Raw genomic sequence first — 25,263 nt, 5'->3', positions numbered from 1 at the left:
TTGTTCCTGGGTTGGATGTTTTGAAATTGGGCATGAGTATGGAAAGTGTATTTTGACCGCATATGCTAGAGCTTAATTATTACTATCAACCATGGTCATATGTGTAGTGTGTTGTGAATGTGTGGCTTGTTGGGTCCTTGGAGAGGAAGTGTTTGGTTGGTTGACTCGAGGGCGAGCAACATTTAAGTGTGGGGGTGTTGATATCATGTTATAATTTCATATATTTTGACATTATTTACCCTACTTGCTTGTTGTTTGGATACTAATTTGTGTGACAATTAAGCTTAATAGAGCTTATTTCACTTCTAGGAATGCGTGGACATGAATTGGAGAAAAGTTACACGAAATGGTACCTTAGAGCTACAAAAGGGAGCAATAAAAGAAGAAGTGGAAGGAAATGAAAAGTCATGGCCATAGACAGTGCAAGGCATAGTCCAAGGCATTGTAATTGGCGCCCCCAGATAGTGCCTCGCGCAGAAACATTGGCGCCCCTGACTGTGCCTCGCGTAGAAATATTGGTGCCTCTGACAGTGCATCGCGCCGATGATGCTATCCGAGCCACTTTTATTTCCTCACAAATTTTGGACGTATAGACTTAGGCCCCAACCCTATAAATACCTTCTAAACTTAGTTTTTAGAGGGTGAGACATTATTGGAGAGGCAAATGGCTACGTGAACACTTGGGAGCAACGAATCACAAGAGTTTTCTCATCCGTTCTTCTTTAATCTGTATTTTAATGCTTTCAATTATTATCATGATTGTTAGCATGACTATGAATAGTTAATTTGTTAACTAGTGTTTTGATGGAACCGTTTGTAGGATAAATTCTTGTTATGTTTTTATATAATTGAGCCGTTAGATTTCGCTACTTGTTCAACTACGTGTTTGTTACTGTTGATTGAATGGCCATCAACTGACTGTGCCTATTTAGTATGTATTGCTTGAGAGAGGGTATGCATTTAGGTAGTTGTTGAACAATATCACTCCTAACGTATGTGAGAGATCAATACGGAGGATTTAAGGGGGGAGTAGAGATAACGAAACCTTGGTGCGATTGTAGTGAGCGATGAATTAGTGTCAGCTAGCGTAGTTCGAGAAAATATGTCTAGTAAATTGTGGTAGTTGCTCGAGAGAGAACTATGACACCCGAAGTACTCACGATCGGTAGAGAATAATTCGGTGAAATTATAGAAGACATAGCAGGAAAGATTCCGATAATTGGGAAAATCATAACTCTAGATCTCCTTAATTTTGTCTCCAACCCTTAGTATCCATATTTATTAATTTACTATTTTAATGTGTTAGTTAATTAGTCAGACATAAGAATCTTAATATTTATAATTTTGGAATTGTTCGAATTTGTCTTTTTAGTGATATTGAACAGTTATAGTGAAACCTTAGTTCTCTGTGGGATTCGACTCCGGACTTTTAGACCGAATTATATTTGCAGCGACCGCTTATCCTTTTTATGATTAGAGTTGGGCGTGATCGCTTATCCATCAAAACTGATCTCTTGATTTAAAACCAAGCTATCAATAGGTCAATGATGTGTTCCTTGTGGGAGTAGATATTTTTCTTTGTCTTTCAAGATACTACGTATAAAAAAAAGGAAAAAAAAAAGATGATCACTCCTCCCAGGCGACAAAAAATAAGTATGTAAAAGGAAAGAGATCATATCCAAAGGAGAAGGAAAAGTACGAGCTAGCTTTAGGGATGGGATAAGATGATTATGAGATCCATGAAAACTCTCTTGAATTAGAATTAGCTTTTTTTGGGGGGTAGAACTTGAATTAGAATTAGTGCTAGCACTATACCACACTAAACCTTTCAATTCTACAAAAGTGAAGTTCAATCTTATCTAACTATAGTCAAGATAGGGAATATGTTATAGGGTTGGATTTTGTCTAAAAAACGTACTATCATATTGTCCCTTCACAATAATTGAACGGGTCCATTTCTAGGTTCAGTTGAGCAGGCCAGCTTCACCATTTAAACAAATTATTCCTCTATTTCAGTTTATGTGAACTCATTTGATTAGGCACGTAACTTAAGAAAAGAAAATTTTTTTTTTGAATTTATGATGTAAAATGAGGCACATATATTTTGTATGGCTATAAATTATTGCATAAAGGTAAATTGTTTCCAAATAAGAAAATTAGTCATTCTTTTTGGCACAGACTAAAAAAGAAATATGTTCACATAAAGGGGAATATTTTAGTTAATATGAGTAGAAACATTAATCGTATAAATTAATAACATCATCAGTTTAATTTAATTAAATATAGCAAATTATTACTTTTAACATACTCAAAGAAAGAGTCAGAATTTGAAACTTGTGAGTTCGAGATTCTAATTTTTTTAAGTTAGTGAGTTCTAAATTAATAATTTATACATATTCAATAAATTTCATAAAATAAAGTTTTAAACAAAAGCTATTGAATTCCGACGAACCCGCAAGTGAAGGGCTAGCTCCGCCCTAGAACATACTATATCAATATTATAACTATGGAGATTTCCTATTATTGTAGATCAAATTTGTAGACCGAACTTAAACTCGAAAATAAATGGATGCCCTTCGGAAAAATTCCCACAGGACCTCATTCGTCAATCATTTATCACCCTTTTTTTTTCCTTCCTTTTTTCATGTGCTAATATTTCATTTATAGATCATGATAACATGATAGGCGAAAAAAGAAAAAAAAAGTAAAATATGGAACATGCTGACCATAACAATGCATGATGGAGAAAAGGGGCAAAAATATGTCGACGTCTTATCCTTTTTTCCTATTGCATAATTGAATAATACCAGCAAACAAAAAAAGAAAAAAGAAAAAAAGCAAAAAAAGAAAAAAAGAAAGTACAGATGAATATGTACATATGATTACTTTATGCATCTTTATTTAGATCTCGATTATGCAACATCCTTATTTAGTTAATTTTAGTATCTTTTAGTTTTACCAAAACCTGATAAGTGAGGCATAAACTTAGTTGTCTTGTCGGTGGGTAATGGTAAGAGCATGGAATTTTCATAAGGCGTGGTTTTAAATTATTTATAGTAAGAATTACCATAATTAAGTAAGACACGTTCCATGATTTTCCAAGTAAAACGGGATTTGTTCTTTGCTTCCTCAATTATGCCATTCTCGATGACTTGCTAGTTTTATCCTTAGCCATTTCCACCCCCAAAGTTTTTTTAACCTTTTTTGACATAGCAATTATTATCGGGGGCGGATCTAGGATTTTAAGATCATGGGTGCATCACGATACTTGCCATAATATCAAGTGATGTATATTTTTTTTTTAGTGTTTTATGACATATTAATAATTTTGCACATTATTCAACGAGATAAACTATAATCTTGCTATTCTAAATCAGTGTTTGTCATCAATATTATCAATTATAATCTCAATCATTGCATAATGTTTATCTTAAAACATGTTCAGGTTTTACCATAAAATTCAAAATAAAAAGGTAAAGTAGAATACTAATGAAAATTTAATACTGTAAAAATTGAAACTTTGTAAATTTTATAGCTAAAAGAAGAATGAAAAAAATTAAAAAGCTCTTAGAGCATATGACGATTTCTTTATATGTGACTTGCTTATAAAAAAGAGAGTATATTTTATCCCAAAAATTTGAAAAAACTTTCAATAATTTGATTGAAATTTAAATATGTTTAAGCAATAACTTGGGATAAAAATATTTAAAACAAGTCTCATCATGGACTTAGATCTTATTGTCACATAAATTATTTATAATAAAATCAATTTATGGTAGTTCAAGATAAGATAAATCTTAATAGAAGTAATAAGTAGTTTAATATCTGACACTTTAAGATGTTGTTTACTATGAAGATATGGAGAAAGGAGAAAAAAAGAAGGAAAGAGTGATAAGAAGGAAAAAAATAGAACTAAAACGAAAAAAAGAGCTATGAAGTACAAACTAAATACGTAGTATTATATTAATGTGTGGTCTCGACTGTTAAAATTTGAGCATTGGTGTCATCTACTCTATATGGCTAAACAATTGAAAATTTGTACATAAAATCTGCTTTTACTTGGCAATAGGATAGGTGCATGTGCCCCACATTTTCTAATATAGATACGCCCATGATTATTATTAGCAAGCCCGAAGAAAAAGCACTTAGAGTTATCCTTTTTAGTTTTAGAAAAAGTGCTTTGAGCTATCCTGCGGCGAATTAACAATTTAAAGTTTAAAGTTTATGAGTTTCTATAACAATTTAAGTTAATATAAATAATTTATTTTACATTTAAATATTGGTAAATTTGTAATAAATATATAAAGTTTGAGCAAAACTACTAAATTTATATAAATCCGTACGTAAAACTGTAATTCGCCACTCTTTAAGCTGAATCTTTAAAAATACCTACTTGTGAAGAATTTCAAACTGAGTTTGTCAAAAATTTCAAGTTCAAAAACTAATTTTTGGAAACTCAATTTTAATAAAATTTGAAAATTTGATTTTTTGCAAATGAATAAAAATTAATTTTTTGCCGAATGAGAAATTGAATTTAAAAATTTACAAAATTAACTTCTTTTTTCAAGATTAGTTCAAAATAACATATTAAAATTCAAAAACTTCAAACAAACGCCACGAGACCTTTAAGGTATGTTTGGAAAGCCACCAAGTAATTGAAATTGGTGTTATTACTAGGGTAGTAATTACACAGATTACTAATTACACAATTGTATAATTACGAGGAGCTATTTATTTTTATAGTGTAATTGCAAGTTTAATATTTTGATGCACAAGTATAATTACACTGTTAGATTAAATTTTAAATGAAGTAATTAACAAAACTTAAAAGTTAATATAATAAATATATGCCTATAAATTTTTATAAGTATAAATGATATTATATTTGGTATTTAAGATATATATTTTTTCGTGAATATACATTATTTAGTAATCATATATTTATAACTAATATTGTAAAAATAATTTGTATATATTTTCAAATTAATAATATTTAATTTAGATACTTACAAAAACTAAAAACATAAGTTTTGTAAGAACATCGTAGAATTCATGTTTGATAAAATAAATTAATATTTATAAATATAATGTCATAACATTATTTAAATATTTGGCAAAACTAATCTATCAATTCTAACTAAAAAATGAACAACATGCAATATGAGCCAATACTACTATAACATGTAAATTGGAACCATGAATATAACACAATTTCAAAATCCAAAAAAAAAAAATAGTTTAACAAATGTCAAATTCCAACATAATAATAGTAAGTTCCACTACAACTTAAGATTAGAAAACATAATAAATTTATAATCACATTCAAAGCGAAATTTCACTTTAATTGCATCACTCATTATATGCCAAGTTTGTTAATGACTCATTATTTTTAATATTAGGAGATATAATTTCAAAAAAATAGAATAATAAAATAAATAAAAAATAAAATATAAGCAATTACATGTAATCACAGGAAGTAAAGGTAGAGAAATAAGCGATAAATAATGTACAAAGCAAAATATATTTTAAAATTTCAAAAGAAATTAAAAGGTAAAAATAAAATTTAAAAATTTAAAAAATAGAAATAAAAAATTATAAAGAAAATAAATTAAAATAAAAACAAAAAAGGAAAGAAACTAAAAGGTAACTTTGTAATTACACCGTGTAATTACCACCAATTCTCACCTCCTTAAGAATTTGAGAGTGTAATTACACCCCTTCGATTACATCTAATTCCATGCTGACCAAATAATTACTGATCAAACAAATATGTCAAAATTTATAATTATACCTAATTACACTCAAATTCAATTCCTAAGTGGCTTTCCAAACAAGCTTGTTTTGCCTAATTTCTATGATTTCTTGAATAATGATTATGAAACATTATTAGTTTCCCATGTCTTTGAAACAGTACGTAAATTAGGGATCTCCAAAGTTCTAAGATCCAGGCTTCTATTAATGTTCATAATTTCACCTAATCATTACCTCGGCAATTGAAAAACATTAAGATTTGTTTTTTCCCGTAAAACCACCGTCAAAAGCTCCCCTGAAAGAGGGGAAGTTAACCTACGTCGTGGTCCACACCATGTCCCTGAACTATATTTTAAATATACTTAACAAACATCACAAGGACCCCTACCCCGCTACCATCAAACGCACCTGAATCATCAAAATCTCATTGACCCATGATCTGCAGCCGTTCATTTCTTTTGACTACAATAACTACAAATCTAGTATAATCTCACAACTAACTCTAAATAGAAAGAGGTGAATAGAGGCGTGTATCGAAGTTGGGAGACGTGGATTCGCGTGAACCTATACTTTTATTCCTAAACTATAAATAATAATATTATATTTTTTTAAAATTATTTAAATATACGTGCGTGAATTCATGCTTAGAAGCTATTATGGTACAGTTATTATTGGGTGCACCTCTACAAGTAAAATTGACAGTTCGAATTCACTATGGACAGTGTTGTTTATGTATATATAAACAAATATAATTTTGAATCTATAATTTTAAAAGTGTAGTGGTCATAGTAAGAGGATAAAGTTAAATCTGTCAAATATAAATTCTAGATCCACCTGAAATCCTGGATCCGCCTCCAGAGGCAAATGTAGCACTATATGTACAGGTTCAATTAAACCTGTAATTTTTGATGCAAATCATAAATTTATATGTAAAATATATTAAAATAAAAATAAATAGTAGTAAATATGAACTCATAACTTTAAAATCATAATGAGTTCAATGTCAAACATTTTAAAAGTTGAACCCGTATGCATTAAATTCTGAATCTCCCTTTGTCAATATGATAGTGTGTATGAAAATCTTACCCCTACCTTATAAAAATAGAGATGCAATTTTCGATAGCTATTTCGGTCAAAAGACCACCTATTCCTCCTTCTCTATATTTATCCAGCATTGGTGTGAAAAACATTGTCTCTCTACATATATTATGTGAACTTATATGACTGATTGTAGAGTACATGATAGAATAAAAATATGTTCTCTTTTAAATCTAATAAGAATTTTATGGTTATATAAATATGGATTAAATAAAAAAAATACGTTTTTTTTTGTTTTTGTAACATGGCAAATAAATAATATCACATAAAATGGAACAAAAAAATATACAGTGACATTATTACTATTTTAGCCGTAAGAAAGCCTTTCTTTTATCATAATTTTTTCATATATTTAAATTACATACTACTGTGATTTACTAATATTTATATAGTTTTAATTTGTAACTTTTTAAATAATTTTGTAAATTTATATTCAAATAATTTTACCCTCATACTCTGAATTCTATCATATAAAATAGAACGAAAAGACTAATGCTAAAGTAGTAACAAAAATGAAATACGAGACCTATAGATCTTAGCAATTTTATTTGTAGCGTGACAAATATTATTCTCACTGTCTCAATGTAACACCACTTAAATTTCGAAATTCAAACTATTAATTTTAACCGTAAAATTTGGATATAAAATTTATATATTTAAAAATTACATTAAAAAATATAATAAAACATGCAATCAAAGAATAACTCTCGAAATTTGAAGAGCGTCACAAAAACTTATACGAACGTTAAGGGTTCGTTTGGTTGAAAAATAAATTATCTCATAATTAATTATTTCAAAATTAGCTATTCTCGGATTAGTTATTTCAACCTTTCATAGGAATAAAAAATACTACAATCCCAGAATAACTAATTTCTGAATCAATTATATCACGATTTTATTTCAATCAAATATGACATAAATTTATTTAAAATTTAATCCCGATATTAATTATCCCTAATAAAAACGAGTCTGATTATTTTACCGAACATAATTACCTTGTGCTTCCAATAGTTTGACCTTAAACTTAGTAACAATAGGACGACGGTGGATTCATGGGCACCGACTGCACAGTCCTTCCTAGATCTTAACATGTCCGGTAGGTCTCACATCTTTAATATTTTCCCAATCAATTCGCGCGTGGGACCTATTGCAGATCTGAGATCTCATTGGTGCGCACTTTGGACTAAATAGCAAGCGGGGGACATGATTTATTATTAGCATAACATAACATAAAACAGCAGCATAATTAAAGAACCCCAGTTTTTCACTTTCTCCAAAGTACCCATATTTCTCTGTCTCTCTCTCTCTCTCTCTCTGTGTGCGTGTGAGAGAAATAGAAGGAGACGTGTGTGCTTGATCTATATATGCTAGAGATTATCAAGAAAACATTTTCTTTGAATCAAAGTTGGGATTTTTGAAGTGGGTGTTTTTGCTAAATTCTTTAAATCAAAGTGAGATTATTTGTCTACTGAAAAAGCAAAAGAAACAAAAAAAAAGAAGGGAAGAGTTGGAAGATCAATAAGGAATTGTTGGAATCTTTTTTGATGCCATTGGTATGTTCTTTAATCCTCTATTTAGCTGTGATCTATCAATCAATCAATGGAACTTTTGTGATTTAGATTTGCTTTCTTGTTTTATTGGTTTAGTTGATTCATTTGGCAAGTGGGGTTTGTCTGAAAAACAGTTTTTGAACTCCTTTATGTTTCAAATCTGGTGTCTTTTTAGGTAATATTGATCATTGGTTTAGATTAGCAAAGTTTAAATAAACTTGTGCTTTGAGCATTTATTGTGTCATGTAATTCTTGGCTTCAAGTTTCTTCTTTGGAAGTGCATTGTTGTTTTGGTGATGTTTTTGTTTTACTATGTTGGAGCAAAGATTTGTTATTTGAGAGTTTGGTTTAATGATTAGACTGTTAGTGTTATGTAGGCCAGAATTCTCAAACCTGTAAAAGATCTGACTTTGATCCTTGTATTCTTATGAGTGTTTAAAACATCCAACTTTTGTTGCACCCAACGGTGTAGCGTAGTGGTTAATGAATTGGGAGGAGAACCTTGAGGTCTCATGTTAGTCGAGTTGAACCCAAGCTGACCCATACACCATCGTCATAAAAATAGGAGATCCAATTTTTGTTGGGTGGCCGACTTTGAACGTTGAGAAGTTATGCTGGTTTCCCACTACCTTAGATCTGCAGCTATTCGAGTTTCCATCTTATCCTACTTGGGAGAACATTAGCTTTATCTGATCTCACTCTTTAATACTCCGTTGATTTCAACTAACTTCAGGAACTTAGATAGCATTTGGCTTGAAATGATTGGCATGGAGATAGAACCTGAGGAACTTCGGAGGTTTATGTATAAAAAATATATGATCTTGAGAACTCAATAACCAATTATCATACTCTGATCTAGCAACGAGCGTTTTGTTTTTTGTCCCTTCTAAATAATAAAAGGCCATGTTTATGCAATTTGTGATGTCTAGATTGCCTTGTATCTTTTACGAACTTTGAGGAAAATGTGCATCTGCATTGGATTTCTTTTTCACTCCTAACTAGGTTATTGAAATTATTTCAGGGCTGCAATGGCGAACAAAAACGCAGGGGATAATAGGACTAGAACTTCTGTATCAATATTTATAGTAGCTGGTCTATGTTGCTTCTTCTATTTACTTGGAGCATGGCAAAGAAGCGGTTTCGGGAAAGGAGATAGTATAGCTCTGGCAGTTACCAAGACTGCTGGTGAGAATTGTGATATACTACCAAATCTCAATTTTGAGACTCGTCATGCTGGCGAGGCAGGCGGTACTGATGAGTCAGAGTCCGAAGTCGAAGAACTCAAACCATGTGATCCTCATTACACTGATTACACACCATGTCAAGATCAAAAGCGTGCGATGACCTTCCCAAGGGAAAATATGAACTACCGAGAAAGGCATTGTCCACCTCAAGAGGAGAAGTTACATTGCCTTATTCCAGCACCTAAGGGATATGTTACCCCGTTTCCATGGCCAAAAAGTCGGGATTATGTTCCTTATGCCAATGCTCCATATAAGAGCTTGACGGTTGAGAAAGCCATTCAGAACTGGGTTCAGTATGAGGGTAACGTGTTTAGATTTCCGGGAGGAGGGACACAGTTTCCTCAAGGAGCAGATAAGTATATCGATCAGCTTGCTTCAGTAGTCCCGATCGAAAATGGGACAGTTCGAACTGCTTTGGACACTGGCTGTGGGGTATGTTTTCCTGCTTTATAAACTTAAGTTTTTACTAAAGATGTCCCTTTGTCTTGCCTACATGGAAAGTGTTTTGTTACTCTGATGCTGTTTTGGGCTAAGAATTTCTCAAATCGTGCCAGGTTGCAAGTTGGGGCGCTTATCTTTGGAAAAGGAATGTCATAGCAATGTCATTTGCCCCAAGAGACTCGCACGAAGCTCAGGTTCAGTTTGCTCTGGAAAGGGGTGTGCCTGCTGTTATTGGTGTACTAGGAACAATCAAAATGCCATATCCATCTAAAGCCTTTGATATGGCACATTGTTCTCGTTGTCTTATCCCTTGGGGTGCTGCTGGTATGCATCTCGTCTTGATATCCAGAAAACATGGTTAAATTTTTAGAATAAGGAAGACATTTTACTTGTTTGTATTTACGTTTTATCGGAGGGCTTTTTTCGTTTTTGGCCCGTTGGCCGATATTATTTATGGGTGCTAGCCCAAATATACAAAACATATACACTGGTTTTGTGTATAATATCCTGTATGTATATTATATATATCTTTTATGTATAACTATACTTAATATACGAAACATATATTTGCCGGTTATTATCTTTTAGGGCGGCCCAAAAATGTGATTATCGTTTACCAAATTATTACTTTCTGATAATGGTTTTTAATTGCATATTTTGCTCGTTCATCGTGTAGATGGAGTCCTCATGATGGAAGTTGATCGAGTTCTTAGACCTGGAGGCTACTGGGTACTTTCTGGACCTCCTATCAACTGGAAAACCAATTATAAGGCCTGGCAACGACCCAAGGAGGAACTTCAAGAAGAACAAAGGAAGATTGAAGAGGCCGCTAAACTTCTTTGCTGGGAGAAGATATCTGAGAAGGGTGAGACTGCTATTTGGCGAAAAAGAATGGATGCTGACTCATGCCGTTCTGCACAAGAAAATTCGGCAGCCAGTATTTGTAAAGCTGATGATCCAGATAATGTCTGGTATGTCATCGTACTTAATACAGTCAAACCTCTCTATAATGACACTGTTTGTCCGGAAATGTTTTGGCTGCTATAACGAAATATTGTTATAGAGAACATATAATATAACATAATATGAAAGATCGGTTCCAAAGAAAACTTGGCCATTATAGTGAAATGTGTTGGAATGTGCTTCATGCTTTCCATGAGTGGCAGCTCTATTCTACTGTGAAAAAGGTTTACTCTTGTGGTGCCTTAGAACGGAATTAGAACATGTCACCAGTTAGAATTACTTGAGCTTGAGAAACTTATTTCTTATGAATTAATAGCATGCCAAGACGGTTTAGTATGCGGATTTAAGTTGTTTAGGACTTTAGGTGGCAGAAGATTTGCCAAGTATGCAGGAAATCCACTTGCCATAATCTGATAACGTGAATATTACATTGCTAACTTACTAAGTGAAAGCTGTTGTGCAGTGTCTTAGTGAGCATGCTAGAACTTATCTGAACTCTCCAAGCCTGGGCCCCTTCTTTAATGCATTAGACACGTTACTATCAGTTCAAAGTTTTCTTTAATGATTTAAGCAGTATTTTAGAAGTAACATTTTTCCTTCATATTTAGTTACACCCTTGTTTGACTATCTTTGGTGTTTCTCTGGTGTACGTACAAGCAAGTCAAATAACTTGTTCTGCACTTTAATCTGTTCTCCTATGCGCTTATTAGCAGTTCTGGCCATCTCATTATTCGATGATTCTGCTTATTATAGCAGCTGAAATCGTTTTAATTCTTGTTGAACACAATGTATGTACCACCACAGGAATACAATAATTTATAGCTAATTGCATGACGAACAGCAGTGTTCTACTTTAATGATTGGATACAAGATAACCGTTGCTTTATCTTTGTCCAAACTGGTTTTCTGATAGAATTGAATATTTTAACTGGTTTAATTTTGCGGCTATTTGGTTTTGGGATTTCCAGAGAACTTAAAAGTAATTCCACATTTATCATAGATGCGTTTTTTTTGTGCTGAATGTGATATAACAGTAGGATTGGTATATACAACCCTAAAATCATTTGTATTTTCAAATGCATGATTACTGTGTTTTGTCCGAGGCAGCCAATTCATTGGACTTGGTTGTTGTGTTCATATAGAATTATAGATTCAGTATTGAAAATCAAGGTCATGGCTGATCTGTTAATTTTTGCCTTTTTGGTTTCAGGTACAACAAAATGGAAACATGCATAACACCAAACAATGGTAGCGGTGAGGACGAGAGTCTAAAGCCATTCCCCGAGAGACTTTATGCTGTTCCCCCAAGAATTGCCAACGGACAAGTTTCAGGAGTGTCTGTTGAGAAATATGAGGAAGACAACAAGAAATGGAAGAAACACGTAAGTGCTTATAAAAAGATCAACAAGCTCCTGGACACCGGAAGGTACCGCAACATTATGGACATGAATGCTGGACTAGGAGGTTTTGCAGCAGCGCTTCACTCTCCTAAGTTTTGGGTTATGAATGTTATGCCAACAATAGCTGAGAAGAATACTTTGGGAGTTATATATGAACGGGGACTAATTGGCATTTATCATGACTGGTACGTACAACTATTGAAACAACCCTATCTTTTGAAAAGATTTGTCATATGAAAGGAAGCACTTGATATATAACCTGATCTTAATATTCCTTCGTGCTTTCATTATTTGTGTTTACTACTTCTAGCTTTGGTAGAGAAAATGTTAAGGTCTAGACCTTAAGAGGATAATAAAATCAGATTCTTCCGGGTTAAATATGTAACAAAAAGAGAGGCCTTAAACTTCAGATCACATTTCATGTTTGATGTAATCATCTCTTAAGATTCTGTGAAAATATTTCACAAATGCACCTAAGCCACATATATACAAAAAAGAAAAGTTTCTTCATTTGTTTCTATCAGAAACGATTCCTGCTTTATTGAAATAGCACAAGCGATATCAAGAAAATACAGTATGCTGTTTGAGCCTGTATCAGATTTATCTTTGTTTTTTACAAGGAGATACAAGTGTTATATTTTACTTTATTCTATTTATTTCTCTCCGTATGTCGAAGAGAAAGCTATCCTCTGATCATATAGTAATCTTGTGATTCAGGTGTGAAGCATTTTCTACATACCCAAGGACGTATGATCTCATTCATGCTAGTGGCCTTTTCAGTTTATACAAGGATAAGTAAGTTTTTATCTTCAGTACTTTATTTTTATTGCTAATTTACTTCTTAGCATGTTCTTCAATGACATAAAGAGCCTAGTAGCACTGTGGCTATTGCAGCTCGTCTTATTGTTGGTCATGCCTAGTTGGCTACTAAGTAATGGTGACTTAATTGGTTCTATGCACAAATTCCTTTTTCCGCCTGACCAAGCAGAGATAAAATTTTGGTCATCATATTAGAGGTAGGTGTGTAGACAAAGTTGCATCTGTGAAGGTTGGTTAATCTGACGCCAAATGAGTTTTGAAACAATAGAAATTTTTTTATGTCAAATTGGTTCAAATACTTGGACCAAGGGAACTTTGCCAATTAAGTATTCCATCCGTTTCAAATTAGATGAGGTAGTTTGACTCGGCACGGAGTTTAAGAAAAAAAGAAGACTTTTAAAACTTGTTGTCTTAAAAGCTTAAGGGGAACTTTGTGGGGCCATGTCATTTGTAAAGCTTCTCATTAAGGATAAAATGAAGAGTTTAAAGTTGAATTATTTCCAATTGTAGAAATGTGTCATTTTTTTTTGAACGGACCAATAAGGAAAGTGTGTCATCTAAATTGAAACAGAGGGAGTAACTAATTGATTGGGATACGATAAAAGGGAAGGTAGCCTAAGTAAATATAGACTGATAGTAAATGGTTAGCTACTTAAAATTTTAGGGTAGTAACCTTCTCAAGATCAAGTATGGTATAATGACTGATATTTGATGTACCAGCACAAGTTTGTGTGTGTAGTTGCATTGTTCTTATTGAATAGTAATGCCAACTTGTCGCTCTGGTCTCTCACGTCTCTCCCAACTAGTGACCCCCAGCCAAAGAAAGAAAAATTCCGGATGAAATGGAGATACATATACAGAAAAAAATAGTACTAATTGATATGTCTTGGACTAAATTAGCATTTTAACATTCTTGTGTTGACTGTTTTCTAATTGTACAGGTGTGAATTTGAAGACATTCTCTTAGAGATGGACCGTATTTTGCGTCCAGAAGGAGCTGTCATTCTTAGAGACGACGTAGATGTACTGATCAAGGTGAAGAAGATAATAGGAGGCATGAGGTGGAACTTCAAATTGATGGATCATGAGGACGGTCCCCTTGTTCCTGAGAAAATATTGGTTGCTGTCAAACAATATTGGACTCTTAACTCCACAACATCCTCGCAATGAAATGCCACCGAAGATGTCTGATCCGTGAATTCGTAGATCAAGAAGACCAACATTTTACGACTACAAATCCATGGTTATGCCACCACGAGAAAGTTTTGATCGAGCAAGGTCCTTAGGAGGAGGCTCCACGGCGTATCTTTAATGTTGATGGTTCCATAAGTTATACCAGATTATTTGTTTTGCCTTTATAATCGTCTTCATTAGATAATGATACTGAAAACTGAGCTACATAGGATTATTTATGAAGCTTTTCAAGAATCCTTAGAAAAACATTTCCTTCCCTCGAAAAACAGACTCTGTTATGTGTTCAATCAAAGTGGAACCTTTGGATCTTGTTTATTTCTTATATGATATCTTGATTCAGAAAGTGTTATTTCTTCAAGAGAATGTGTGGAGTTATATCTGTCTCTTGGTCTAGTCTTTAGTAGGGAAATGCAGATAGATAAAGCTATTAAGGTTCTAGTAGATGGTATAAGTATGTTACATTAGGTGATTGGAACTTAAATAGTTTCATATTTTGGAAAAGTGTAGCAGGCATGGAGTAGTACATTTAATTACAGATTTGGAGAAATAGCAAAGAACCAATGCTTCAATCCAAGAAACTTCAGGACATTGATCTTATTGCCACAATAAAATAGTATCACTATGCATATCCTATGTATTTGAGGTTCTTTTTTAGGTTTACTCACCCGGTGTCTACTCGCATTTATTCGGGATTCGTGCCCAGTGTAACCTATATATTTGAGGTTCTTTTTTAGGTTTACCCATCTGGTGTTTCAGTACCCACGTTAAGGCTTCGACTTATCCAGGATTCGCGTGTAGTGTAACCTATATATTTGAATTTTTTTTTAGGTTTCCCATCCGGTATCTCACTACCCGCATTAAAGCTTCAACCTATATATTTGAGGTTCTTTTTTAGGTTTACTCACCCGGTGTCTACTCGCATTTATTCGGGATTCGCGCCCAGTGTAACCTATATATTTGAGGTTCTTTTTTAGGTTTACCCATCTGGTGTTTCAGTACCCACGTTAAGGCTTCGATTTATCCAGGATTCGCGTGTAGTGTAACCTATATATTTGAGTTCTTTTTTAGGTTTCCCATCCGGTATCTCACTACCCGCATTAAAGCTTCAACCTATATATTTGAGGTTCTTTTTTAGGTTTACCCACCAATGTCTCAGTACCCGCATTAAGGTTTTGATTTATCCGGGATTCGCACACAGTGTAACTTATACATTTGAGGTTCTGAATCTCTACTTGTACTTGACGTGTCATTACCACTAGGCTACTAGGTTTTCTAGTGGGGTACAATTATTTAAGACAAAATTTGTTACTAAGTGAAGCTAAGAGCTAAAGAACACAGATTATCCATCTGCATCTAGAAACTAAGCCAAAAACATACTAATCTCTATTAGCCACGTCAAACTACATGCATTGATAACCCTTGAAAGAACAAATTTCTCAGCCAGAATTGTATATATAAGTACATGACCATCAACATGTCGGGACTGCCCTACATTTTAAAAAAAAATATTATTTTGGTTTAACATTTATTATTCGAAACAAACCGGTTCGACTAATCTAGATTTGCGCCGGATAGACACACTGCGAGAAAAAAACGCTCCCTACCGAAGGCTCGAACCTGAGATTTCTATTTAAGTGTGGAGGGACCCTAGCCATCTCACTACCAGAGACGACGTATGTATTATAGTGAGGGGTCACCGGACCCGTAAACTTCAGCAGGAATCTAATATATTTATATGTATATACCTTAAAAATGGTTAATATAAAGCACTTGGAATCCTAAACACTAAAAGCTTTTAGAGAGCATTGGTTGAGCAGAATACTGTGCTCCGTCGTGTAAAAATCCCTAGTCCACCAAGTTGTAAAATGGTGTGCTGTGTGTATCAAGTAGTACGTGAATCACTGGATTTGCAGAAGAATTTGCCGACAAGGGGCATGTACACAAGAATTATCACCATTATTGATACCAAATGAGTTAAAATTTGTTATCTGTTCATACTCAGATTTGATTGTAAATGTTGTAGATATGGTGAACCTTGTGTGGCCAGTAATCCTTATGGGTCAAATTGACAAAGCAACATTTAATTGACTTGTTCTTCTGTTTTATAACTTGTGATGGCTAAAGCTTGAACTTATGTGGGGCAACTGCATTGATATGAAAGCCTTTTTGATAGATTCCTAATCCCATCTACTCCTACACCATATTAACAAATTAAATATATTCCACAAAGGACAAGCAAATATTCTGCATTTCTCCTAGATATTAAATTTAAGCTGTACATTTATATCACCAATTTTACTATACAAGTTATACCTCTATGATTGAGAATTGCACATTATAGGTGAAAGTAACTTGTCACCTCGAAAATAATTTAAGTGTGTTTGGTATCACAGAAGTCATCTTCCCTTTTTTTTCGGAAATAGTTTCAGGTTTACTCAGAATTGAATTACAGTTTAAGATTAATAAAGAAAATAGAAAGTTGAATAGAAGAAAAGTGTAAATCTACTACTTTCAAAAAGTGGGAAAGTTCTTGTAAGTACTAATAAAACCTCTAAAAAGGTGGGACAAATGTCAAAGGAAAATCACAATCTGATGTTGAGAACTCTAATAACTAGTGATGTGTTATCCTGAATAGGTGAAAAAAAAAGAAAGAGTGTAGCTTTATTAAGCACCATCAACTTCAATAGTGAACTAAAAGGGCAGTTTGGTGTACGAAACATCTCGCATTTATGCAGTGTTCGAAGAAGGGTCGCGTCCCAATGAGTGTGATATAAACAACCTACCTTAATGAAAGCATCAATGGCTGACTTCATGGCTTGAAGAATTCGTGACCTATAGATACGGAGATAACTTTACCGTTACTCCAAGACTCCCATCTTCTTTTTTTTGTTTTTTTCTTTTTTGCCTTTTTTCTCCTATGATACTATAACTATATCTGCAGCCAAAGTAATTTCATGAGCTTCCTATGGTAGTTTAGTGCTTCCCATCTGACTTCTCACAAAGCCTTATTCTGCACAAAGTTTTAGTTCTCTTCTGTTTAAGTCCTTTTCCCCTTGCCTTTGTTTTTGTTTGCTTACATAAAAAAGACTTCCACTCAAATACAAAATTTTAGTCTCCCATGGCTATGGTTAAAGTGACTTCAGCACTAGAATCCAACATGCCAAACAACTTGAACACAAAAAGTGGCAACAATCTTCTTGATGCCTCATTTTCTTCTTACTTAAATGGTACTGAAGATACCTTTGTACACAATCTTGAGTCAAGTGGAAATTTGAGCAAGAAAGCAGATGATGGAGAAATAGATATATTTACTGCAGAAAAATACTTCAATGAAGGGGTTGATGAAGAAAATCAAGAAAATATCACAAATAGTGAACCACAAAACAAACACAGGATTGATAAGCCAGCTACTAATATATCTTCTTTGAAACAAAATACTAGGCCTAAAACTCCAAGTATTCATTCGGAATCAAGCTGGAATAGTAGAAGTGCATTATTGCAGAATATTTCAAGAAATCATCATCATCAGCCACAAGCAAATACCAATAACAAGTCCTACGGCAAGAAATTCCTAGCCAGAATTGGCTGCAATTGTTATTGTAAAGACAAGAATTCTGTTAAGGTTGATGATCAAGTCGGCGAAAACAGTTTCAACAAGGGAAAATATCATGGAAAATCAAAACAAAACCCCATCAAAACAAGAAGCTTAGCTCAAAGTTCTGAGTCCAGTACAACAGGAGCTAATCATCAAGATTTACACTTCAAGAAAATTGATGAATTGGGATTTGGAAAGGTTCCGGTTTTCGATCCTATAGCTGGAAACCCAGGTGTCAAGATACAACTGCAAAAGGAAGAAGACATCAATAGAAAGTCCTTAGAAGTGTTTGGCTCTTCAATAACAGAGAAAGAAAGAGCCAAACTGAGTCTTGAGAAAAAGGTAAGTATGTTAACTTGGGATGCAATTGCTACAAAACCTGAAGAAATTGATATTATCAATATAGGAGCAAGTTCAAATGGAACATATGAAGATGATTATGCAGAAAGTGATGCAAGTTCAGATTTGTTTGAAATTGAAAGTTTTCCAAGTAATAATACAGCAAATCCAAGTTTTGCTAGACAAGGTTCAGATGGCATGTCATGTTATGCTCCAAGTGAAGTTAGTATTGATTGGAGTGTTGTCACTGCTAGTGCTGCTGATTTCTCTATAATGTCTGATTCAGAAGAGACGAAAATACCCTCAATTAGAACCAAGTATGGGAAAGAAACAGCAGGGAGAGAGAAAGCGAAACGTCGTTCGGGTATTCTTTTGGGATGTAATAGTCATAAGGCTGTTGGAGTTGTAGGAGATGCATATAAAGGTAGTGAAAAAACATCAATGGAGATGACTCAAAGGCAGTTAAAGAATGAGTGTGTTGTGCCAATGACAAGGTTTCATGCTGAGAGTAAGCTGAGTAGATTTGATGGAGGAAATAGGAAACATGATTTTACTACAAGATCATTCTCTAGTTCATATACTGAACGTCCTGCAGATTTCTTGTATATTTAGAAGAGGAAAAGGTTTTGGTTTAAAAATTCAGAATTTCCACTATTTCCCAATGGTGTATCTGGTAAAGTTGCTCCTATGGACTAGGAGGTCACATGTTTGAGCCATAAAAACAGCCTCTTGTAGAGGGTAAGGCTACGAAGAATAGACCCAGCGGGAGCTTAGTGCATCGGGCTAGCCGCTTTTTATCAATGCAGTTTCAATAATAAATTGAACTAGCCATTTTTCTTAGTTCTTGCTCTTCTTCTAGTGTGTAATCTGCGACACTCAGTTTAAGTGTATGTTGTGAATTAAGCTGTCTAATGCCATACGTACATCGTTTGCTTCTGTACTTGTGTTTTTGGCTTATTTCCAAAGCTATGTAACTGAATTATGATATTGTTCTTTCTAATGTCTTAGCTTATTTCACGCTCTTAAGTAATCGCGTCTCTTTTGTAGAACACTTATTAAAGAAAAGAAAAATCGTGAATTTAATTTTTGTCTAGTTCTATTAGCGGTGAGATGATGTTTTTGTTAGGTGTGAGAATGAAGCCTCACGCGGTTCATACTTTAAAAGTGTGAAGCCTTTTAGGAAAACAAAGTGTATGATTAACTCAAAATATACCATATCGCACCATATTAATAGTGTCTATTTATATTGGCTTAGTCGAACAAACTGAGATAAAAGCCAATGTGTCAACGTGATGAGCACGGAGATGGAGGAGGTATGCAATAATGCAAACAAAGTCCAACTTCCAGCAAGGACGACCAGAAAAATGTCAAAAGTTTTCTTTACAAGACAGCAAGAAGGAAAAAGAGGGTCATTTACAAATTGTAGGAAAAGAAGGAAAATATACAAATCTCTTCAGAGAGATGGCAACATTGGGGTCTAAACTTCAATTCAATAGTTCTCTTTTAGTTGCTTAGTATAAAAGTATAAAAAGGTTAAATTATATTTTGAATTAAAATTCACTTAAGATCTGTATCATTCACAGTTACTAGGCAGTCCGGTGCACAAAGCATCTCGCATTGACACAGGATTTGGGGAAGGACTATATCCCAAAGGGATGTGATGTAGGCAACCTCCACAGCGCGCTCGAACCCGTAACCTATAAGGTCACATGGAGACAATTTACCGTTGCTCCAAGACTCCCCTTCACCATTCACAGTTACTAATAACAAATATTACTCCTGTCGTGCCATCATTAAATGGAAGAGTATGTTAGTTCAGTAGCCATTTTCATTGTTGTTCAAAATAAAACTCTACGACAACAACAACAAATTCAGTGAATTCTCACAAGTAAGATATGAGTAGGGTAGGATGTACGCATCCTTAACCCTATCCTGGGAGGTAGAGAGACTGTTTCTGATAGACTCTTGGCTAAAGAACAAATAAAAAGAAGCAGTGAAAATAAGTAGTAACAACAATAAGATATTAAGAAAACCGAAGCCAAGATAACAATTAAATCGTAGGTAGTAATAGCAATCTAAGAATAAAAAGATATCATACTAGCACTAATGTTATCACATTGGGAAAGACAAAGGAAAACGCTCGACGACGTACTAACCTTCTACCATAATCCTCGACCTCCACACCTTCCTATAAAGAGGCATGTCCTCAGTAAGCTCCAGCTGCGCCATATCCATGTCCGTTTTCTGGGTAATGTCGCTATACTTGCACTCCAAGTATTCTATTTTGGTCCTACTCAACTTGAACTCGTTAATACCACCTCGCATCTTATCAATCAGAACTATGTCATCTGCAAATAACATACAACATGGTACCTCTCCTTGAGTGTGCCGCATCAATGCGTCCATTGCCAAGTAAAATAAAAATGGGCTAAGGACTGATTCCTGATGCAATTCCATCACAACCAAAAAATATTCTGAGTCTCCTCCCGCTATCCTTACTCGTGTCACACTTTTAGCTTCCAAACATCTCCATAGAAGCTATTTCAGGACTTTATCGTATGCTTTCTCTAGGTCAATGAACACCAATGCAAGTGCTTCTTCATTGTCCTATAATGCTCCACCAATCTCCTCACATGATGAATGGTTTCTGTAGTCGATCGACTCGGCATGAAACCGAACTAGTTCTCGAAAATAGACATATTCCTCCTCACCCTCCCTTCTACCATCCTCTCCTAATGTTTCTTCATATGGTTTAACAGCTTGATACTCCTATAGTTGTTGCAAATTTGGATATCACTATTGTTCTTGTACAACCGAATCATCATACTCCACCTCTACCCTTTAGACATCTTCTTCATCCTAAAAATAACGTTAAACAACCTAGAGAGCCACTCCACGCATGTCTTACCCGCGGTCTCCAAGAATTCAAAATAAAACTCTATTCTTTAATTATCCAGTTATAAATTTTATAAGAATATTAGGATTTTCAGAAGATTTTACAATTCTTGTGAATACAATATTCTAAGGTTATTGAGTTACTTGAACGAAAGTAGCTAAAAATTCTGTAATTACGTATTTAATTAATAGAATTACTAAAACTTATGAATAAATAGTAGTCTCAATGTACTTTCTTCATGACTATACCTTAAGCTAAGGGTAGTTTGATTACCAAGATTAGGATACTAATCTCTTCATTAAATTTGGGATTGCATTTATCCATGCATCATTTGGTTTTTGGTATTAGCTAATATCAATCATAGGTGTTCGTTCACTAGAGGAGGGCCCCTAGCATTGAATAGCACACCCTACTATCTTTGTATGCGATTAGTTACTATCAATGGCACGTGCTCGTCTTGCAAGACATTCCTATCTTTGCTCATTAAGCTATTTCTTTCTTAAAGTGTATTTATAATTTATAATTTATAATTGTGGTGTGATGTGACTATTTTACTTCCTTTAATTAAATTCCAACTTGACATGAAAGTGATATTCCTACTCCTCGTGGCTTGGTTCACCCTTGTCCAACCATATTAAAAAACCGAGTATAACTATTTTGCAAGCCAATTATAGATGTTGATAAGCTTTAGAAATTTTGATCGGCATGTGGTGTTAGATCGGAAAGGTGGGTGATCATTATCGAGTTCTAAAGTTGGCTTACCCTAACTTGATGACACGCCTATAGAGTTTTTCAACCTAAAATGTCATAAATCATTTTTCTTGCTCGATGATCTATCAATGAAGTTATTATGAATCTCTGACTTGTTTTATCCTGAGCTTTTGACCTATTTGACATTTGTTCACATCTGTCATATGGGCGTCGTTACTCTTTTGATCTATTTCGATTATAGCACGCTAGTAACTTTTGAGGGTCAAATAAGTGATTGACTTGGGAGAAGGTCACAATGTTGCTATATACGAAATACTTAATAGCTAGTAGTCGTATAACGTCTATCCATCCAAGCTAAAGCTTTTGAGATTGAGGGCTTGGATTGAAATCCTGTAATAGGTTAACCATCTTGATTGATCCATCAAAATTTCGTATGGACATTCCATTAATTGTAAAACCAAATGGCACTTAATAGTACCAAAAGAAATTCAACAAACCAAATGGCACTATGAGTTAGGGTATAATAGATCACTTAGAGAGCGTTGATTAAGCTTATAAGTTAGTTAGATCAACTTATAAGCATATTTTGTTTTTATATATGTGATTGGTAAATATTTAAAGTGAGCCAAAATAAGCTAAAACTTGTAAGTTTCGTCAACCCCAATTTATAATTTTTCAGCTTTTAAGTACTTTTGGTTTGATCTTAATTCTTGTTATATTATTCCTATTTTTTAAATCTACGAAATCCGAAATACCCTTCTAAGAAAATTTGCTATCTTCCTTTGCATTCCATTTCTTGTCCTTCTCTGTGTAAGGATGTACTTCTTAATCTAATTTTGTTATACGATTTTAAAGGCATTTCAGTCTAATACAAAAGGTACTTTTATTTTTTTGGTAAATAAAAGTACTTATATTACAAAATATTGTTATTTATGTATATTTTTAAATCGATTAATGTGATTTTTCATTAAAGCCCTCTCCCCCTTGTGTTATGTGACGCCTTTTAAACCTTGGTCAAATCATAAATAAAAATAAAAAATATAAAAAAAATAGTAAAATACTTTTAATACATAAAAATCTTGATACTTGAACATGTGGAACTTGAGCATATGTAGAATTTTTTGCTATTTTTTTTATAAGGTATCTCCGTTATAATTTCTTTCTCTATCCAACCCCACCCCTCTTATTTAATTTCTCTACTTAGGAGATAATTTCAAAAAGTCTTTAAATTTAAGACCATGATAGACATATCTCTGTATTGGATGAAAGCCAGCTGGTCCTATAACTGCGACTTTTCGAGTGGCTTTTAAATTTCAACTTTAGAGACGAGTCAATTTTCAACAATAATTGAAAAGGTTATCCTAAATTATCCGTTGAAAAAAAAAACCTAAATCATCTCAATCACTCAGTAGTCTTAGCTTTATGTCACTATTGAAATTGAAATCCAATATTATTAAAAAGTAAACCAAGAAAAATGCACAAGGATGACTAAAGGATGTTTATATCAGCGACCCAAAAAAAAACAAATCACATATAAATCCTAGTCTATTATATTTTCCTTCTAGATATATTCACATGAGAACCTGGTTCAGAATTATTTGTCATATAATATTGTACTAATTAAATTTCTTCAAGTTGAAAGAGAACCGCTTCGATAAGGAGATATGCGTTCATTTACTTAAAAACCAACAGAAACTAATTAAGCATCGATCCAACTTAAAACTTCAAACGAAATAATAGAATAATGTAATTAAGACCTCCATAAACCAGTTTTCAATCTCAATGTGTGACATAATTATTTAACCCTAACATGAAAATATACACGGCATTTCTCTTGAATTTATTTTTTGTCCAGTGCATAAAGTGATCGATCAGGTCTCTTAGCTCTGCCTGAAATTATTTAAATTAAATTCTCACAAAGTGGTCCAAGAAATAATTAAGATCCTTATCACATTATATTGCTGGCAACTTACGTATGGCATATGTTATATGAGGTTCTCCACCAAGTATCAAATTAAATGCTTGTTATTTGACACAGGTTCGTGTCCTTGTTTGTTTCTTATTTGGTTTCTCATTCGGTGTCGATATTTGTGTTAGGGTTCGATTAAATTTAAATTCTTGTAAGGAAGTTTCATTTTTAAAGTAAAATATTTACTAATAAAGGCGACTTCATATATAGGACTTTAACCCGAAATCTCTGATTAAGGAAAAAAGGGTACGTACTTACCATATTCCACCACAAGTTTTATTGGTATCCTTGTTAGCTTCAAATGTACTGTGGTTGGCTTAAATCTTAATATGTCAGCTTGTCCATTTCAATTCCTTTCACCTATTTATTTCTTCTTTCGTGGATTACTATCTCTTGGCGGATAACTCGATCTACCTTGAAAATGATAATGAAACTGCATTAATTAAGTATATTCTAGTTCCGTTTGACGCAAAAGGCTTGTCACGTTACGCTTTTTAATAGTGTACTTTGTCAAAGCACATACTTTAAGCTCTTTAGTTATAAGTTTTTCTATTACTCCTATTATATTTATGAAACAAAAGATTTTCAGAGTGTAATATGTTGCATGCAGCTTTATTCATCGAGCATAAATAAAGGGTAGCCCATTGAACAAAATATCCCGTGTTCACGCAGGGTTAAAAGAAGGGTCGGCCGCACCTCAAGCGGTATAATATAGGCATCCTACTCTGATGCAAATATCAATGACTGATTTCACGGCTCGAACCTGTAACCTTCGCGTGTGCTAGTGACAAATTAGTGTCTACAACTTGTTTTTTTACTTCGACAAGTGGTCAACTAGTCATGATGTTAGTTATTTTTCTTTTAAAGAATGATAAAAAGGTTTATGCATATAACATTTAGCACTACGAAATTGGTATTATATATATCCTACTCCAAGTTATTGAGGTTAGCTAGTGTACCCTTTTGAAAAGAAAAAAAAAGGCAATTAAAGTGGGGAAGAAATGCTTCTACCCTACTAGTATAAATGTAGATCACTGAACAAACATATTCATTAATATCAAATGACCAAAGAATAAAGCATGTTGATCCTTGGAAAGTTATAACAAAGAAAAACTAGGAACATTTTGGTGGTCCTTTAATTTATTGTTACTTACACATTTACGTGGCACATCTACGCGTGTACATAGGTTGGGTTGGTTCGGATTTTCTAATTACCAAACCAAACAAATTATGTCCGGTTATTAAATTTAAAGACCAAACCAAACCAATAATAGTCGATTTTTTTAATTTCGG

General features: G+C 33.6%; 2 protein-coding genes across 2 annotated transcripts; both read left to right on the top strand.

Moving 5' to 3' along the window:
- The first annotated feature begins 8,070 nt into the window (after positions 1 to 8,070).
- LOC104115707 (probable methyltransferase PMT2) lies at positions 8,071 to 14,803 on the top strand. The gene is made up of 7 exons (XM_009626386.4): positions 8,071 to 8,402; positions 9,421 to 10,075; positions 10,198 to 10,408; positions 10,761 to 11,055; positions 12,258 to 12,632; positions 13,165 to 13,242; positions 14,208 to 14,803. Exons 2-7 carry the CDS (start codon positions 9,428 to 9,430, stop codon positions 14,434 to 14,436), a joined length of 1,836 nt encoding a protein of 611 aa, XP_009624681.1. The 5' UTR covers positions 8,071 to 8,402; positions 9,421 to 9,427; the 3' UTR covers positions 14,437 to 14,803.
- A 2,551-nt stretch (positions 14,804 to 17,354) lies between these two features.
- LOC104115708 (protein PHYTOCHROME KINASE SUBSTRATE 2) lies at positions 17,355 to 19,330 on the top strand. The gene has a single exon (XM_070187454.1). The coding sequence runs from the start codon at positions 17,579 to 17,581 to the stop codon at positions 19,004 to 19,006; it is 1,428 nt and encodes a 475-aa protein (XP_070043555.1). The 5' UTR covers positions 17,355 to 17,578; the 3' UTR covers positions 19,007 to 19,330.
- The last annotated feature ends 5,933 nt before the right edge of the window (positions 19,331 to 25,263 follow it).

The sequence above is a fragment of the Nicotiana tomentosiformis genome, chromosome 10 (genome assembly GCF_000390325.3).
Source record: "Nicotiana tomentosiformis chromosome 10, ASM39032v3, whole genome shotgun sequence".
Taxonomy (NCBI): domain Eukaryota; kingdom Viridiplantae; phylum Streptophyta; class Magnoliopsida; order Solanales; family Solanaceae; genus Nicotiana; species Nicotiana tomentosiformis.
This window is presented reverse-complemented; position numbering and strand designations above follow the sequence as displayed.

Coding starts and splice junctions, on each gene's coding strand:
- LOC104115708 (XM_070187454.1), top strand. CDS start 17,579: ATGGCTATGGTTAAAGTGACTTCAGCACTAGAATCCAACATGCCAAAC.
- LOC104115707 (XM_009626386.4), top strand. CDS start 9,428: ATGGCGAACAAAAACGCAGGGGATAATAGGACTAGAACTTCTGTATCA. Junction 11,056..12,257: donor GATGATCCAGATAATGTCTG/GTATGTCATCGT, acceptor TTTTGGTTTCAG/GTACAACAAAATGGAAACAT. Junction 12,633..13,164: donor ATTGGCATTTATCATGACTG/GTACGTACAACT, acceptor CTTGTGATTCAG/GTGTGAAGCATTTTCTACAT.